At 49.8% G+C, this 18,909-nt stretch overlaps 1 protein-coding gene across 2 annotated transcripts in view; it reads right to left on the bottom strand.

Moving 5' to 3' along the window:
- Positions 1-18,909, bottom strand: part of ZCCHC2 (zinc finger CCHC-type containing 2) — a 400,742-nt gene that overhangs the window by 259,482 nt on the left and 122,351 nt on the right. For both annotated transcript variants that reach the window (XM_086965385.1, XM_086965386.1), the window contains exon 5: positions 13,416-13,528. In XM_086965385.1, the coding sequence (XP_086821511.1) occupies positions 13,416-13,528 (113 nt within the window). The remainder of the gene's footprint in view (positions 1-13,415; positions 13,529-18,909) is intronic.

Raw genomic sequence — 18,909 nt, 5'->3', positions numbered from 1 at the left:
AAGGCAGCTGTGCGTTGAATGTAAAATTTAAGACAGCGCTTCACATCCAGAGTGTGTAAGGAACGCTCCGCTGCAGATTGAGGTGCAGGGAAGAAAGTCTTAAGAACAATAGGTTCATTGAGATGAAAGTCACTGGGAACCTTAGGAATAAAACTGGGATTTGTTCTCAAGGTGACAGCCTCGTTGGAAAATTGCAAAAACGGTGGCTGTATAGTAAAGGCTTGAATGTCGCTGACGCGTCTAGAAGAGGTCAGAGCAAGTAATAGAGCCACTTTCCAAGTGAGGAATTTCAGATTGGAAGAATGGATGGGCTCGAATGGAGGCAAAAGCAGCTGAGACAGAACAAGGTTGAGTCGCCATGAAGGTGGAGGGCGACGGATTGGAGGAAACATCCTAAAAAGGCCTTTGAAGAACTGTCTTATGATCCTGGAAGAGTACAAAGATGTTATGCCATCATGACGGAAACGAGAGATAGCAGCCAGAAAAACCTTAAGGGTAGAGTGAGATAGTCCTGATTTTGCTAGCGACAAAAAGAATGGCAAGATTTGTTCTGGCTGAGCACGCATGGGATCTAGTGATTTAGTGGAACACCAAGCGCAGAAACGCTTCCATTTCAGTTGGTAAGTTTTGACAGTAGATTGTGCTCGAGCATGTGATAGCACTGTCCTACAATCCTTGTCGATATGCATGTGTGCAAATTCATAGTACTCAGGTTCCAAGCATGAAGTTGAAGGTATGCTGGATCCGGATGGCATATTTGACCTTGATGCATCGTGAGAAGATGTGGCAGAGGATGCAACCGTATCGGCTGTGTCAGAGAGAACAGGAGGAGATCTGAGAACCAAGGACGTCTCGGCCATTTGGGTGCGATCAGGATCATCCGACATGGTTGGAATCTCATTCTGTGTAACAGACGTGGAATGAGCGGCAGAGGAGGGAATGCATAGCTGAAGGTGTTCGACCAATTTATTGAAAAAGCATTCCCACTCGACTCCTTGTGTGGATGCCGGCTCGCAAACGTTAGACATTTGCTGTTGAGGAACGTTGCAAAGAGATCCAACTGCGGTCGGCCCCACTGTCGGAAGATGTAATCCAACGTTGGTTGGTGTAGTTCCCATTCGTGGTTGTCCGAGAGGGCTCTGCTGAGCGCGTCCGCCAGCACATTGGCCACACCTGGTACATGAATAGCTTGGAGATGTATTGGACGTTGTAGAGCCCAGTCCCAAATTTCTTGTGCCAGCTGTGATAGCACGAGAGATCTTGTGCCGCCCTGTTTGTTGATGTAGTGCATGCTGGTGGTATTGTCTGTCTTCACCAACAATGTCTGTCCCTGCACTACTCTTTGAAAGGATTTAAAGGCCAAGAAAATCGCCAGTAGTTCTAAGCGATTTATGTGCCAAGTGCGCTGAGACGCTGTCCACTTGCCCCTCACTGACATTCCGTCGAGATGAGCACCCCAACCTTCCAGGGAAGCGTCTGTCGTCAGTGTCAATGTTGGTTGTTCGTCCTTGAATGAACGACCTGTTGCTATATTTGGAGGATGAGCCCACCACTCCAAAGCTCTTTGCATGCGGGACGTTAGATGGATCTTGTCCTCGAATGACCCGGATACCTGCTTCCACTGGCTGTCGAGTTCTTCCTGAAGGACTCTCATGTGCAGCCTGCAGTTGGGAATCAGTTGAATGCACGAGGAAGCCATGCCGAGGAATGACTTGTACATTCGAACAGAAACGTACTTTCTTGACTGCAGGAATTGAACTTTCTGCAACATTCTGCTCTGACGTTCCTGTGACACGAACACTTGCCCTAGCCGAGAATCGAGCGAGGCTCCTAGAAAATCTCGCTGTTGAGAAGGGTGAAAGTGTGACTTCAGGCAATTGATGGAGAAACCTAAAGTTTCGAACAGGGATATGCAGACCTGTGTGTGTTCTTGTGTCAGTTGGAAAGTCCTGGCTTTTATGAGGCAATCGTCCAGATATGGATAAAACTGGATGTTCTGTAAACGCAGGTAAGCGGCCACCGGGGCTAGGATTTTGGTAAACACCCTCGGTGCCGATCGAAGGCCGAATGGAAGGACCTTGAATTGGTAATGAAATTGGCCGACTGTAAAACGAAGGTATTTCCTGTGCCTGGTGTGAATAGGCACATGGAAATATGCATCTTGAAGGTCTATTGTCGAAAAGAACTCTCCTGGAATGAGGAAATTCAAGATTTGAAGCAGGGTTAGCATCTGAAAAAGTCTTGGACGCAATGAACTTGTTTAGAGCCCTCAGATCCAAGATGGGGCGCCACTCTCCTGATTTTTTCTTTACTAGAAAGAAACGGGAGTAGAATCCCTTGCCGCGTTGATCTTGCGGTACCAATTCTATGGCTCCTTTCCTGATCAGAAGCTGTACCTGGGCCAACAGTTCCCTGAAATGGGGAGAAGGTGGGCCCGAAGGCGGGCGAGCGGGGGGAAATTTCGTAAATTCCAGGGTGTGTCCTTTTGAAACTACATCCAAGACCCATCGGTCGTTGGTGATGTTCGACCAATTGCAGAAGAATTTCGAGATTCGACCTCCAAGATGCATAATCCTCTCACTGTTTTTTGCTGGTGTTCGCACCACCTCTGTAGTTGGACTTCCTCTGGTAAGGTCTGGAGGTGGATGCACGATTTTGGGACTGATAGGATCCTTTTTGCCTGTTGTCGTAAGCGTATCCTCTATATTGGCCCGTGCCTCGAAAAGTAGAGGTTCCTCCTCCTCTACCACAAGCCCCACGAAATGGCCTCTTTCTGTATTGCAGAGTCGTTAAGGACTTAGCTGTGTCCGTGTCTTTCTTGATGAGTTCCAAGGCATCATCAACGTGTTTACCAAACAGAGACTCGCCATCGTAGGGCAAATCGAGCACTCTGGATTGAACTTCCGGCCGGAAGGTTGTTGACTTTAGCCAGCCTTGGCGACGCAAAACTGCAGCACCTGCCAATTGTCGGAATCCAGTAGAGGCTATATCGACGGCACAGTCGATAATTTCCGTTGAAATCTTCTCTCCCTCAAGAATGATGGATTGTGCTTCCTCCCGGATGGAGTCAGGCATTTGGGGAAGTAGACCAGCGATCTCGGACCACATTTGTTGGTCGTATCGACCCAGAATGGCTAAGGCGTTGGAAGCTCTTACCGTTGTCGCTGCCATTGTGGTAAATTTTTTACCAATGGAGTCCAATTTGCGGCCATCCTGATCCGGAGGGGAAGTTAGGGGTATGGCAGGATTTCGAGACCTTTTTTGTGCCGCCTGAGTGATCACTGAGTCTGCTTTAGGCTGTGAAACTAAGCAGGCCGGGGAAGTAGGCGGTGCCTTATATTTTTTGTCCAGTCTAGGTAGAACGGCTGGAATGGAGTTAGGACGTTCCATTAACTTAAGACCCTCTTCCCATATGTGGTCAATAATGGGAATGGTATGAGTTTGGTGTTGAGGCAAGTCTTTAAAGTCATACAGAAAACAATCTGCTTGCTGCGTTTCTAACGTTAGGTGGAACCTTTTTGCTGCACGAACCATAAGGCTGTGGAAACTTGCAATATCCACTGGTGGCGAAGTTCTCGGCGACGTTGGTGGAGTAGAGGGTGTCTGTGCCCTATAATTGTCCCAATCCTGCATTTCCTCATCATCAGTGTCATTATCTCCAGTGTGTTGTGGAGGTTGACCCTCATTATCTGTATCAGGAGCAGCACCTAAAGGAGACGTAGGTGCAACAGTCGCTTGAGCTCGAGGCCTTGGTGCTGGAGACTGTGGTTGAAGCACTGGAGACTGAGGGCGTGGAGCTGGAGCCTGGGACCGCTGCACTTGGGGTGCTGGGGAAGGCGGAAGTGATGGTGGAAATCTACGATTGTAGTCATCCAGCATAAGCTGTAGGTTTTTCACCATAGACATAGGAATTTGTGTAAAGCGTTCGTAATTAGGTTGTTGTGTGCTATCCAATGGAAAAAGGACGTTCCCATCTTCGACGGTATTATCCGTATACTCATCCTCATCGCTATAGTCCTGACACTTTATGTGTAAATCCGATGGACTGGTTGCTGGTTGGTAAAGTTGATCCACTTCTGAATCATTTCCAGATTCCTCTGCTCCAGATTGAAATAATTTCTCCGGAGGTTGTGATCCACTCCTAATAGGACTTAACTGTATTAGTGGTACAGACTTGAGGGACGAAGTAGAAACCACTTTGAAGGTGGCAGCAGATTGTAGGGGTTGCTGTGTCGTCGACGAGCCCGTCGACGAGAGCGGCATAGCCTTAACACCCTCTAGTTGTTTTTTCGTTGGCGCCGCTGCATCCGGCGTAGGAAATTTAATTTTGGTAGACGAGGCCGTCGACGAGGCCGTCGATGGAATCGCTGTCTTTGCCGTCGACGAGGAAGTCGTCGACGAGGAAGTCGTCGGCGGAGCAGCCGTCGACGGGGGGTTCATCATCTGCGTCGATGATATCGTCGACGGGGCTGTCGTCGACGAGGATCCGGTCGTCGACGATGAAGCCTTGGTCTTCGTCGACGGGAGAGCCGTCGACGATGGGTGCGTCGACGGTGGTTTCTTCGTCGACGGTTTGATTGACGAGATCATAATAATGGATGAGATGGGTCTCACCTCCTGGCTGCTCGTCGACGAGATGATCATCGTCGTGGCAGAACTAGTCGACATGGAAGAAGTAGTCGTCGACGTGGAAAAAGTCAAAACAGACTTCGTAGACGCTGAAGACGTCGACGGACGCGTCGACGAGCCCGTCGACGAGCCAATGCCCGTTTTAGAAACGGAGGGCATGGTCTTGGGACGAGACGCCAGAGAACCAGGTCCCGTAGGCGCGCCCTGAAGCAAATCTTGTGAGGAGACATCCTTGGAAGATCCCAGCTTTTTACTCTTCTTAAGAAAAGGAGAGGGGATTTCAGTCTCAGACCCACGCTTCTGAGAGGCTTTAGAAAAGCCAGATGACATACTCTCAGCATCGGACACGATGTTGTCAGATGATTTCAACTTCTGTAGCCACAGAAGGAGACGAGCCTCTCTGTCCCTCAAGGTCTTGGGAGGAAATTTACGACAGAGTCTGCAGGTAGAGACAACATGGTCCGGATATAAACAGTAAATACACTTACTGTGTGGATCCTCATGAAAAAGGCGAAGTTTCCCACAGGATGGACAAGCCTTGAAAAGAGTTTTCTTTGAAGAAGACATTTTGAAGAAAAAATATGAAGAAACTTGAAGAAACTGAGCAGAGCTCAGGGAGACTCCCTTCACACGACGTGCGGTAGAAAATCTGAGGACTTGGGCTTCTGAGGAGAAGGTTCTAGAGGAGGCTACAGCCTGATTGGCTGGAATGTGGACCAACACATAATGACTCCTATAAGTTACTAAAGTGAATTCTCCCTTGGGCTTTTCAATGGGCCCATTCTGTTCTATGGTACTTTTTTAAGTTTACATTTTTATTGCATTATATGTATGTATATTTTATTTATAATATTTCTCATATATATACATGCATATATTACTGCTATTTTATGTACCGTGGGACTCCCACTTCGACGACGGGGAATATTCAAGCATGTGAATCTATGAAAGACACCCCTAATACTGGAGAAGTTAAGAACCTCAGAAAGAGGGGCAGAGAGGATCCACAGCCTTTGCTGTGCACCATGCCACAAATCTGTTCCACCTGCAGGCATATACCGACTTTGTGGAGGGACGCCTGGCTGCCAGAATGACGTTACATACTTCAGGAGGCACGTCAAATGGCCTCAACTGTCGCCGCTCAATCTCCAAGTATGGAGATGGAGACTGGACAGGTTCGGGTAGAGGACTGTCCCCTGCTGCTGCGACAGAAGGTCCTCCTGAAGAGGCAGACGAACCGGGAGAATCGACTGACATACTGAGTAGCTCGGAATAACAGTACCTTCGCGCCCAGTCCTGAGTCACAAGGATGACTTGTGCCCGGTTGCGCTTGATCTTCTCCAGCACTCTGGGCAGAAGTGGTATAGGCGGAAAGGCGTACAACAGACCGCAACTCCACTCGCGACGAAAAGCGCCTCCGAGCGAGTGCCGCCTTGGAAATTCCAACGGGCAGAACTGATGACATTGTGCGTTCTCTTCGGTGGCGAATAGATCTAACCAAGGCTCTCCCCACTGCTGAAAGAGGCCGTGCGCCACGTCCGAGTGCAGACGCCATTCGTGATCCATCATGCACCGGCGGCCGAGTTTGTCCGCCCTGGCGTTCAGAGAACCTGCCAGGTGTTGAACCACCAGGGTAACCCCCTGATGTTCCAGCCACTGCCAAAAGGCGCAGAGCCTCCTGGCAGAGGGTCCACGACCCCACCCCGCCCTGTTTGTTGCAGTACCACATGGCGGTGGTGTTGTCCGTGAACAATTGCACTATACTCCCCCGGATAGAGGGGAGGAATGCCTTCAGTGCTAGACGAATCGCCCGCAGCTCCAAAAGGTTGATATGGAGCCGGGACTCTGCCGGAGACCAGAGGCCTCTGATCTACGCCTCTCCCATGTGGCCTCCCCAGCCCTGCAGGGACGCGTTCGTCACAACTACGTGCTCCGGTTGGGGAAGGGAGAGGGATCTGCCGCTGACCCAATCGTGGTCCGTGAGCCACCACTGCAGCGGTCTTGCAGTGCCCTCCGAGATCAGGACATGGTCGGACAGGTTGCCCTGATGCTGGGCCCACTGAAACTTCAGGTCCCACTGCAGAGCCTGCATCCGCCAACGGGCGTGATGCACCAGAAGGATGCAGAAAGCCATCAGCCCCAGAAGCCGCAGCGTCAACCTGACAGACTCTGGATAAAGGCTGAAAGATTGGAATCAGAGCCTGTATATCCTGAACCCGCTGCTCGGGAGGATAAACCCGAAACTGCGCCGAGTCGAGAACCGATTCGATGAAGAGGAGCTTCTGAGAGGGGCACAGGTGTGACTTCGGCACATTGATGGAAAACCCTAGCTGGTGCAGAAGGTCTGCCGTTGTCTGGAGGTGGCTGACGACTGTCTCGGGCGAGGCCGCCTTCAACAACCAGTCATCGAGGTAGGGGAAGACCAAAACCCCCAACCTGCGCAGATGACCTGCGACCACCGCCATCACCTTTGTGAACACCCGTGGGGCGCTTGTAAGGCCGAAGGGGAGCACGGTAAACTGAAAGTGCTCGTGGCCTACCGTGAACCGCAGTAGCGCCGGCAGGACGGGGATGTGGAAATAAGCGTCCTGCAAGTCCAACGCTACCATCCAGTCTCCTGGGTCCAGGGCAGCTAAGACCTGAGCCAGAGTCAGCATTTTGAACTTCTCCTTCCGGAGGAAGCCTTTGACGTTCCGTAGGTCCAAGATAGGGCGTAGGCTACCTTTGCCCTTCTTGGGTACCAGAAAGTAGTGGGAGTAGCAACCACACCCTACTTCTGGCCCAGGAACACGCTCGATGGCCCCCTTGGCCAAGAGGGCGGTAGCTTCCTCCTGCAGAAGCCACAAATGATCCCCAGATACACGGTGGTGTTGCGGTGGCATGGCTTGAGGGGTCGTCTCGAAGGGGAGGGAGTAGCCCCTTCGGACGATTTGCAGCACCCACCTGTCCGACGTGACAGTGCGCCAGTGAGTGGTGATGGTGAACCCTGCCCCCCACTGCTGTCACATGGGTCGAAAAGCACAGACTAGAAGGGTTTTGAGGCGGATGCTGCAGTGGAGGGTGTGGACTGGTCTCGCCGTTGTCCCTGACCGCCTCCACGGCGATTTCCACGGCCGCCACCGCGCTGGATGCTAAGTCTGCAGTGCGTAGCTGGCAGGACGTGTGGGGGCGCCCCTTCCTTGGCCACGAAAGGAGCGAAAGGCACCCGTTTCCTGGCGCGGGGCCAAGAGGTCCAAGGACTTGGCCGTAGCCCTGGAGTCCTTAAAGCGCTGAAGCGCATGGTCTGCCTTGTCGCCAAAAAGGCGACGGCCATCAAACGGCATGTCCATCAGTGTATTCTGGACATCGGCCGAAAAGTTGGCGGACCTCAACCAGGCGTGGCGACAAATCACCACTGTCGTTGCCATAGCTCCAACTAGTGAGTCTTTGGTATCCAGCCCACACTGGATAGAATATTTTGCTGCATCCCAGCCTTCCACACGGGCTTGGCCGAGTTTGGCCCGTACCTCCAACGGACACTCTGGCAGCAATTCCGCGACCGTATCCCACAGAGAGTGGGTGTAGCGGCCCAAGAGGCATGCAGTGTTGGAAGACCGCAGTCCCAGACTAAGGGAGGAGAATACCTTTTTGCCGTACTGCTCATACCTCTTGGATTCCATGTCCGGCAGAGCAGACGGGAATGCGGTCTGGGAATTGGATGACTGGATGACCAGGCTCTCGGGGGTGGGGTGGGTGGACAGAAAACATGGGTCGCCCGGAGCAGGGCGGTGGCGTCTGGCCACATTCCTATCTACGGGCAAACCCGTAGGGGGATTGGACCAAGTGCCCAAAAGAACGTCGGTCAAGGCCTCATTAAACGGCAGCAGAGGCTCGGCCGAGCTTCACTGCGGCTTAAAGACCTCAGTGAGGAGGTTAGTCCTCACGGCCGCGACGGGGAGCTCAAGGCCTAAGGCCTTGGCTGCCCTCATCAACACCACGCTGTAGGTTGCCCCCTCCTCCGTAGCCACGGTAGGAGGTGAGACAAAACCAGTGTCTGGTGATGTGTCCAGACCACTGGCATCCCCAAGTCCACCTGTCCAGTGCTCTTGAGACTGACACTCTCGGGTCAGAGTGTCCTCAGACCCTCCCAATACTCCTCTTCCCCCATCCCCTGATAGTCAGGGTTGTCAAACGATGAGGCCGGTTCATAGAAGCTAAACTCCCCAAGCGGCGTCGAAAGCGGCACCCAACGGCGCCGTTCCGACGTTGAAACCAGAGCGAGGGAGGCATCGGGGACGGCGCCGCCAGAGGCGACACCTGAGGGACCGGCGCTGGTGAGGTTGTTAGGTCAAGCGGCGACGACCCGGATCCCGAAGCTGATCCAGTGGGGCCCTGTGGCGCCGGGCCCGAAGTCTGCGTCGGAGCCGAAGCACCCGACTGCGTCGGGCCGAAGCCCCCGACCCGCTAGGGGCCCCAGACGGGTCCGCTGGGCCAAATGCGCGGCGGAACCCGTCGGGGAAGAGAGGTTCCTCATGGCCACGAGGAAGCGCTCGATCTCCCCCGGCGTCGCGTCCTGCCCAGGGACCGGAGGGTGTGGAGCAGGCCGCGACGCCCGCAACTCCGACGGAGCTGTGTGGGCGGTATCACCCGAACCCCCGGTCGCGTTACGCGAGCGTCGGTGGGAGTCAGAAGAGCGATGACGTCTCTTCAACTTCTTGTGCTTACCTGACGACGACTTCGACCCGGAGGAGTGATGCCGACTCTTGGAGCTGTGATGGCTCCGACCCCGCGACCTGTCCCTCGACCTCCTGTGGGACCGGGACCTCTCGCGGCGCGGGGCCGACTGCCGGAGTTAGAGTTGCTTGCGGGACCGCTCCCGTCTAGCTTTCGAAGTCAGGGCCCGGCAGTCAGGGCAGGCCTGGTTGTCGTGGTCGACGCACCGACGGTGAGGGTCGGTGACCGACATCAGTCTGTCGCAATCCTCACAAGGCTTGAAACCAGGCATCCCTATCGGCACCGTCCGGAGTCGCAAGACTCAAGAAAAATGATCAAAAGGGATCAAAAAAGTTTAGTCAAAAAGTGACTAAAGGTACTGCTTTTTCCAGATCTGCGCTGCTGGCGCGGGAAAAAGAAGAACTGACCTCAGCACGCGGAGGCGGCGGCTAAGTACTCCGACGACGTTAGCACGGCGCCAAACGCGGAGCCACAGACAACGCCTACCGACGCGCAAGGGTACTGCTACGCAAAAAATTCCGGATCCAGTCTGACGCCTGGGGATATTCTAAGGTAAGGAATCTATCACTAACGTGTCTCTTTCAGATAGTAAGTATTTTAAGCTCAGCCTGCACTTCTGACGGTGGTTTCAGTATAAAAGTGTACACACATTTTCAAAGTTAAGTGGCTCTGTATAATGCACCCAGAATGCTCTCCGATGATATGCAAATATTTGCAGAAGCTCCAAAGCAAGAGTTATGATTCTTTGCTTTCAAAATAAAACGTTCACAAAAACAAAACAAAAAATGCATGCAAGAAAAGAAAACATTTAACTAAACTACGGTAAGATTTTAGGTCCCGTAACTTTGCAGCATCATTTAGTAACATGTTGATGTATGTTAGTATTTCCCAAAAATATTCAGAATGGAAAATCAGTGTAACCAGCTTGAATACGAATATGGCAAACAAAAATAAACAAGCACTGGCAAAGCTAGTGGGTCAGAAATTGGTGGTCAGCCTTTGGTGTTGTCAAGGTGTGACTTGTTTAGGCATGGTTTTTGTACAACCTTAACAGTGTGAGAGCTACTGGGTCCTCACCATTCTAACAAGCATTGGCAAAAGCAAAAAAAAAAATGTTGGTCTCAGCACACATTGCCACAGTGGTTCTGGGCACTGAACAAAACTACTTTGTGGGCCAATAGGTTTCTTCTAAAAAGGCAAAATACGGTCACTTACAGGGACTACAGCTGATAGACGGAGAGAGACAGAACAAAAAACAGAAAGGTCATGGTTAATGCCAGGCCTAATTAGAGGCCCAATTATTAAAGAATGTCTCAAAAGTGCATCCATTGTATATATCCTTGCATTAAGTGCATATGTACAGTTTCAATGAATTCACAAAAGTAGGCCAAGAAATAGTACTCCCAGAAAATATTTGTGAACTGCATTTTAGCATGAGCAAAAATATGCAGGTGTAGATTTGCTTATGTGAAAATCTGAATGTTTTCAAGTTCACTTTTCCTCCAACCACTTTTTTCCCAACCCTGGAAGAAGTTTTATGTCTGCCACTGTCAGTAGTAAATTTCCAACCGTTCTCAGTATGGGAAATGATTAGAGAAGAATTGTTGAAAACCCTTAAAACATGCACGTTAGTAGGTTTGCACATACTAAAAAGGGCATTCCAATCCTGGAGCTATTGCTTACCACTACCTTCAGCCCCAGTATGTAGACCTGCAGAAACATAGCAGCATAAGTGAATTGCTAGTATTCAAACACTACTATGGTATGAACCCTGGCATAATCATAGAGGCTATATCAGAACTCTTATATAATGAGATTGATGCGTAATTTGTTGCCGCATTACATGGCACAAAGGGGACAATTTGTTTTTTGATACAGGACAAGATTTATTAAGCAGCCTGCACCATGGACAAGTAGATATTTTATTGAATTCCACACCCCATAACAATGTTGGGCGTTAGCTGGGCACATAATATTCAGCGACATGTGTTTCTTGGTTCAAGCATAATGCAGCTCAAGGAAAGAAAGTCGACCCTCGACGAAGATTGCCATGGTACGCCTAGTAAAAGTAATGAGTCTCTGCCTGGGAAAACAGACTTCAAGGAGGAATAGGGTATTAAGCGCAACACATAGCGTAGGGGGTCTGGAGAATTGCAGCTAGGGGGAAGCACACGAGCAGACAGAAAGGAGCGAGGTGGGTAAAGTGGGAAAACAGGCGAGAGAGCACACAACGTGGGGGGTGGAAGTAAAGGACAGCAACACCAAGCATATGGCAGGGGTTATGTTGGGGAAAGCACACTAGGGAGAGAACTGTAAAAACATTCACTCTGAGTGCTACAAAAAAATTAAATACAAAAATGGCATAGGGGAGGGAGGATGCAACTAACTACTAAGAATTTTTAAACAAGAGGCTGTTTAACAGAAACTGCACCCTTTTATAGGTGAGTGGAAGAGAGGGAGTCCGAAGGTTTCCTATTCGTGAGGAATTTGTTTTTTCACCCCGCTTTTCTCAGTCACCACAGGTGAAATCCCTCTCAGCAGCCGGCTTATGAAACAGTGCAAGGGGAGGCCTTTAATGAGCTGAATGCACCCCCTGCTAGAGATAAATGTATGTAATTGAGATGCACATATTAAGACGCCGGACAGTGACATTTTCAATTCCAGCAAAATGCTGCCTGTAGCAAAGAGTTGAGCAGCTTTGATAAAATGATAATAAAAAGGAACCTTTCACCAGCCAGTTTGTTTTGCATTGACTCACTAATGAGTACACCTAATTCCAATTAATTGACAACAAAGAATCTAAAGCAAATGCATGGACAGCTTTCATTTAGAGCACACAATTAATACCAATAATGACATAATCCACTAACTTTGGGGTCGGAGCTGAAGTAGCATGCTAATCGATGTAAGGAGGGCCAATGCATTATCAGAAGGTAGCAAGCGCATTACAAACACAGTTACAACACAGGGACATGAAATTAATTACAAGTCTCTCAGACTATGAACACCTGTTTGAAAAATGTGCAACTGTACAGGACTGCTCCTCCACACTTAACATACCCAGAGACAAGATTACATTTATCAAATGTAATCCTTGAGCTCGGTCTTAAAGTCACTCTACTAGCAACTGCTTTGATAGTATTGTCTTACACCCGCCGTAAGGTATGTGGCTAGACGGGCAAGAAGGAACAGGAAGCAAGACCGGCAGCACCACCAAGCATCGAAACGAAGGAAGGACAAAACAATCAACGCAGACAGGCAAACTTAGCAGCTGTCTTTGAACAGCAGTGAAGCAAGTGCAGACTTACAGGCTGTTTTCTGAAATTATTTTAGAAACGAGCAAAAAAGATGGCTAGCCAATTTAATTGGCAAAATACTACATGAGCTGCATAAATACTTGAAGACTGCCTATATGGTAATGAGCGCAGAAAATATAACAGCGCACCCCTTCCGAGACCAAAGGCGAAAACAGAGTGGTGTCAAACAGACTAAATTGGGGTGCAGACATCCGAGATGAAAGTCAAGAGTGGCGCGACCGGAGGTAAAAAAGGGTGGTTGATACTGGAGGCAAAGGCGGAGGTGGTTGAGACATAAGCGAAACAAGGGTGGGGCATAGGCTGGAAGAAAACACGGGGTGGGGGTATTATGGGGAGGTACCAGAACTTGAGTTGCAGGCGAAAGAAGGGAGCCAAGACTGGAAATCAAGTTTTTAACATGCTCACAGTATGCTATCATTCACAATGAGGGCTTACTTTATAAAGTTTATACATAAAAAAAATAGTGGGTGTAGAAATAATCACTTAAAGAGAAAATCTATAAAAGATCCACCAATTGCAACAGAGCAACACTTCTAGTCATACATAATTAATTAGATTAAGCCTACATGCATTTATAAATAACCTAATCAGGAAGCCAAATATGAAACTTCTATACATGCCTTCACACAGCTATTTGCACAAATCATGGCCTTTCAGAAGAAATTTCCTTAGGAGAATCAACAATGCAAGCTTCCCTATTTAGTCACCACAGATGCGCATTCGAGTTTCTGCTGCTTTATGTTCAGATAGCCTTACCTTATGAAAGGTTCCAGCTCGGGGGGAGGATTGTCTTCCCTCTTATGAGAACCCTGTTGTAGTGCTTGTAAAATGGTCTTGTCAAAAGCATTGGATGATAGTTCTTTTGGAAGCTACGATAAAGGATTACAATAGAGTGGTCCATGAAAATTTGATTAAATAATAAACGCACATTTTCTCGTAGGGCTAGCATTTACCAGCATATGTACACTGACTGACCATCAGAACAGCACAACAATAACATATGCAGATCTACTAATATTCTGCTCATCCCTCTTCTGTGGAATAACACAATAGCATTTTCAAAAATTATGTTCTTAAGCACACTTCAACCAAACGGAAGCCTCTGTTTGATAACAGACCTGATCACCATCTATGGGAAAGCAAGGATATCAACGGTTGCATTCTGAAAACAAACTGTTACACCACCTAAAAGCTTCCAATGCAGGCAATTAAGGTCTCTGAACAGGCATGTATCTGCTCAGCATAGGTAAGAAAGGGCTCAGTTGTGCCACATGTACTTCTGATCCATGCAGTCAGGTTTTAAGCTGGAGAACACAACAGGCTGATAATAAAATGTTTAACTTCAGGATGTATGGCAAGGCAAACAGAGTGGATGGAGAGCAACTTTAAATGTATTGCAAAAATGTGTATAGAACCTCATCCCACTGACAAGGCCCACAGTAATTCCAGGTGGTCCATTACAAGGCTATTCCGGAGCATATTATTTAGTTTGTGATTAGCCAAGTTTTTATCATGCTTCAGAATTTAAGGTGACAGTGGGTGATTCCTCATTGCCGTCAGGGATAAGACTTGAACTCTGGCCCACTGTAGGGATTCAGAAATACCACAAACATGCCTTTTACAAAGTGATAATGGCATGGAGCAAAGCAAGCCTTGACAGGGGCATCAGCCTTTGGGTATATGGTATACTTGTCACTGGAGAAAGATAGGTTCGATGCTATAAATGACCCACAGAGTGAAACCAAGCCTTGAATGCAGAGTCTAGCAAAGGACAGCCAGTGGAGCATTTGCAAACTTATGTTGGGGGGACATTTTGCAATGCAATTAATTAACCGTGGATATATATATCTCAATATTGGATGTTTGTGATACTTTTGTCAAAGGTTTCAATAAACTAAGTTTAAAAAAATAAAAGGTGGAGCATTTTCAAGTCCGGAGAGATGTAGTGACTTGTGTAAATATCAAGAATCTAGCAGACGGGAGGAGCCAAGCTCGCGACCGTGATGGCCGCACTGTAGCTCGGCTCCGCCAACCTTCCTGCCTAAACGCATATCCGGATCTTCATCCTGCTCCGAGGCGACACACTCGGCAAGAAATGGAAAGATAAAACAATGCTCGCACTCACCGTTTGTCCCGGGGGCTCCTGCGTGCTGCGGATCTGGAGTTATGCCCTTGCTTGGTCCGGGGCCTCCGCGGCGTGCAGACCGGGGACTTGCCTGTGACGGTCGGCTGGAGTGAGGGTGTCGGCGGCGGCCCCTGGTGGAGGAGAGGGGTCGGCTGAAGAGGCCGTTGTGCGGTTGTGCCGGTGGCGACTGACCGGGCCCGGTCTGGCGGCCTGGGGGCCCTGTGGTAGGGCGCGGCCCGCCGCAGATGGGGGTAGACCGCGCAGGAGGCATGCCCCCCCTTTGTTGCCCTGTCCGGCCATCTTGAAGCCCTTCGCCCGGACTCGGCGAGCGGTGCCCGTGGGACGGTGGCGCCGGCGGTCCCCGTTCCTGGTGGCCCTTCTTTCTGCACCAAGGTTGCCATTTCCGGGGCTCGAGGGGACCCCAGCGGTGGGCCTTGCTTAAGAGCCCACTCCAGAAGTTGAGGCGCGGAGAGTCGCGGCTGAACTTACAAGATGGCGACCGATGCCCTGAGTCACAGATCAACTCGGAGCGGCAGACTTGGGTCGCTGAAGTGCACGAGAGCCGAGTCCTGTGAGCGTGAGCCCACGATTGGTGATGTCCTTGGCGCCCTACATTCTTTACGTGAGGCCATGGTCCTCGGCACCGTTGTGCAAGATAATAGGTCTGCCGCCATATTTGTCGGGCCTTCCCTCATGGACCCGGCTCGACTAAGTGTGTGCTGCTTCGCCCCCCTCGGATGTTGCGAGGAGTGCTGCCGCCGTGCATTTGCAGGACTGTACGCCTGCGGCCCCGAATCTCCAGGTAGTTTTGATGGTGGCGGGTGCGGGCGTGGGGCCCACGTCAGGGCCCGTTCAGGTCCGAATGACTGGGGAGCGAGGTGGATGCTCTATTCGTACTGCTTTGGTGTGGCCCCGCTGGTACCTTGCCGGGGAGACCTCGCTTTCTTGGGCGGCGAGACTGCACCCATACTGTTTGCTGCTCCTGATGTTGCTATTGGAAAGTATAGACTGCTGCAGCCATTGCTTGCTCTGCCGTTTGATACTGGGGTCCTCTGGTTTACACCCTTGGCCTGATTTGTTCCGATCCTGTGCCCATCTCACCTCGGACTATTTGCTGCCCACTATTCCATTGTGCATGATAGCTATGGTCAGGAGAGGACAGGGGTGAGCCGGACTGGACCCGGCGGACTACTGGTTAAAGGATGAGATGAGGACTGCCCGCAGCCATGACAATATGGCCGATTCTTTCGAATGTTTCTGATACTTGAGGCTGTGTCGATCTCGCTTTAATGTGGTTCCATGTGTGTGAAGGCGGGAGGTAAGGGCCGATTGACTCGATTGCAGATCTCCTCTCCCACTGGTTTTTTCTTCCCCCTTTCTCTGTTTTGTTTCTTTTCTTACTTTCTAATTTCCTATATTTCGGGTTTCTATTTAGGGCGACAGGCACGCTGCTGGGGGGGGTAGGCCATAGCCTTCTGCAAATGTGCAGGGTGGGGCGGGGGGGGGTTTCTTTATTGTTCGTTTTTTTTTAGTTCTATGGCTCTTTTGTATCCCTTTATCGGGACGCTGTGCCTGTGCGTGTCACCCAGGGTGTGATGGCCGGTGGGGATGGGGGATGACTCGCTTGATTTTACGGTATTGATCGCACATATATCATGACTTGCACGCCCTGGCCCCTTAGCGGATCTTTCAGTCTTGCGCGCTTTATCGCTGTGGGGCGCGTGCAGCAGCGCTGCGTTCTTTCTTTCCCTCTTCTACTATTCTTTCCTCCCTCCTTCCCTTCTTTTTCTATTTACTTGGGTTAGTATAGAGGATGAATATGATTAAGCTGCTGCTCTGGTTCCTCTGTTATGTACTAGCGCACATATAGGTGGTAGACGGATACGTGATGGGCCACGGTGGGGACTGTTCTGAACTGGGGTGTCTATAAGTTGATTCCTGTTAACCGCGGCTGTTCCCCTGTTTTTTATCGATGCCCTTCTGTTTTGATGTTGGACATGTGGCCCGCCAAGGGAACTTAGATGGCTAAAAGTTGTAATTGATCCTGCTATACTTCCTATTATATTATAAAATTAACCTTCTTTGGGGGGCGTGGCTTGAGCGCTGGGCAAGATGGCGCCGTAGTCCCGGAGCTCCACATCGAGCCTCGGCACTTTCATCTCTGCCGCAGCGCTGAGGGACATCTCCGCAAGCCGTGAGCCGCGATTGCGAGTCGGAATGTGAGGCGCGTCTCACGCTGTCTCCATTTCCCGACCTCGCAGCTGTTTCGGCTCCCTTCTGCGCAGAAAAGCGGAGGTCAGGATCGCGGCCGCCATTTTGTGCGCCGGCCGAGTTTTCTGCATAGGGCCGGCGGAAAACTTCATGACAGACCCTCAACATGCCGCTTTTAGGTGCCTGATATCAACTGCCCTTTAACACAGCAGCTACAGCTCTTTCAATGGTGAGCATACTTGCTACTTTCTGACGTGCCTCATAGAGCCCTTTTCCTCACGCTTTGAGTGTCCTGCATTTCTCTGCCGCCATTTTGTGCTTCTCCACATTTACTCATAAGACTTTTTGCAACCTTCATTAGGCGAATGGCTATAAATATCACTTATTATATTTCTTCATGAACTACGTCTCCTGATATTTCCTGCGCCTCTTCTTGCTGCCAGTTGCTTTCTTCTGGATCTACTCATCAGTTTTTGAAACCTTCTCTTCCTGCGCAGGGCTTATTTGGATGTTACAACATGTTGTTTTTGCCAATTTCGCAATACTTCATTGTTCCACGACATGCATGACGCTCCTTTTTCCTACTTGTGGACACTTGCGTGACCTTTTCTTCTTTGATATAAAGCACTCAGCGCTGTCCTCCTGGTGGTAATGAATTCACTTATAGACTGCTGCATTACACTGTGACCTTTGTCTCTTTCTGGATATTCAAGCTGTTTTCTGCTGAACTATTCTTTTATGCTAATTGACCTGACTGCTATTTTGTCCTTTTCTTCTGCTGTGCCTGGAGGACATGATTGCTATTACAACATGTTTTTGCCATTTTTGCAATTTTTGTCTATGCCACTATTTGCATGCAACTCCTTTTATCTAATGCAAAATTTCGCATCACCTCTTCTTCTTTGAAGTGATTTCCTCTGCATTGTCCTCTTGGCTCTGGCAATCTCACTTTGAGCCTACCACATAACAACGCCTTCGTTGTTCTTAGGATCTTCGGAGTTTACACCAGAACCTTCTTGTTATGATACTAGCTTGACTGCGACTTGCTGCTCCTCTTCTGCGGTGCCTGGGCATCTACGTCTCTTTTATTGGACTTATTGACTCCTTACAATTATTTTCTTGAGTCCTCATGGGAAAACTTCGCACCTTGAAGCTCACATCAATTTCTAAGGTCCCGGTTGGATCGGATTCGGACTCTCCGCTCCCAGACATGGAGGAAAATCATCCATCAAAATCAGAGACGCCACGTGGAGCCATTCCAAAACTTCCAACGTGGGTAAGACACCTTCTTCTTTGGTATCTTCCAAGCGTCTCAAGAAAGATCCACCTTCACCTGGGAGTTAGTCCTCCTCTTCCTCTATGGATCTCATACTAGAGGAACTCCGCGCTCTCAAGCCTTTCATGGAGGCTACCAATAAAAACATGCAGGCAATGCAGGAGAAATGGTCGTCTCTGGATGCACGAGTTCTTACCCTGGAACAGTCTGCAGACTCCTTGCAGTCTTCATGTTCTCGTATATCATCCATGGAAGCGGAGATCCTACTGCTAAAGAGACAGACAGAGGATTTGGAGAACAGAAATCGCAGAAATAACCTGCGCCTTTACGGCCTTCCGGAACTTTCAGAAGGGCCTAATCCTACCGTCTTCTTCCAGTCCTTTCTTGCTAAGATCTTGGACGCACCAGCCTTATCATCTATCAATATCCAACGGGCTCATAGTCTTGGACCTAGACTTGCTACTAAACCAAGAGGAGTCATCATGCTCTTTCTTCAGTACACTGACCTCCTTCAAGTTCTTTCTGCTGTCAAACTTAAGAAACAGATCATTTGGGAAGGTCATCGTCTTTACATTTCACAGGATGTCTCCAGGCCCACCGCAGAACGCAGGAAGCAGTTCTTGGACATGAGACCGCAG

Source organism: Lissotriton vulgaris, chromosome 4_1, assembly GCF_964263255.1.
Source record: "Lissotriton vulgaris chromosome 4_1, aLisVul1.2, whole genome shotgun sequence".
NCBI lineage: Eukaryota > Metazoa > Chordata > Amphibia > Caudata > Salamandridae > Lissotriton > Lissotriton vulgaris.
The sequence above is the reverse complement of the archived record's forward strand: the minus strand, read 5'-3'. Positions and strand labels throughout refer to the sequence as shown.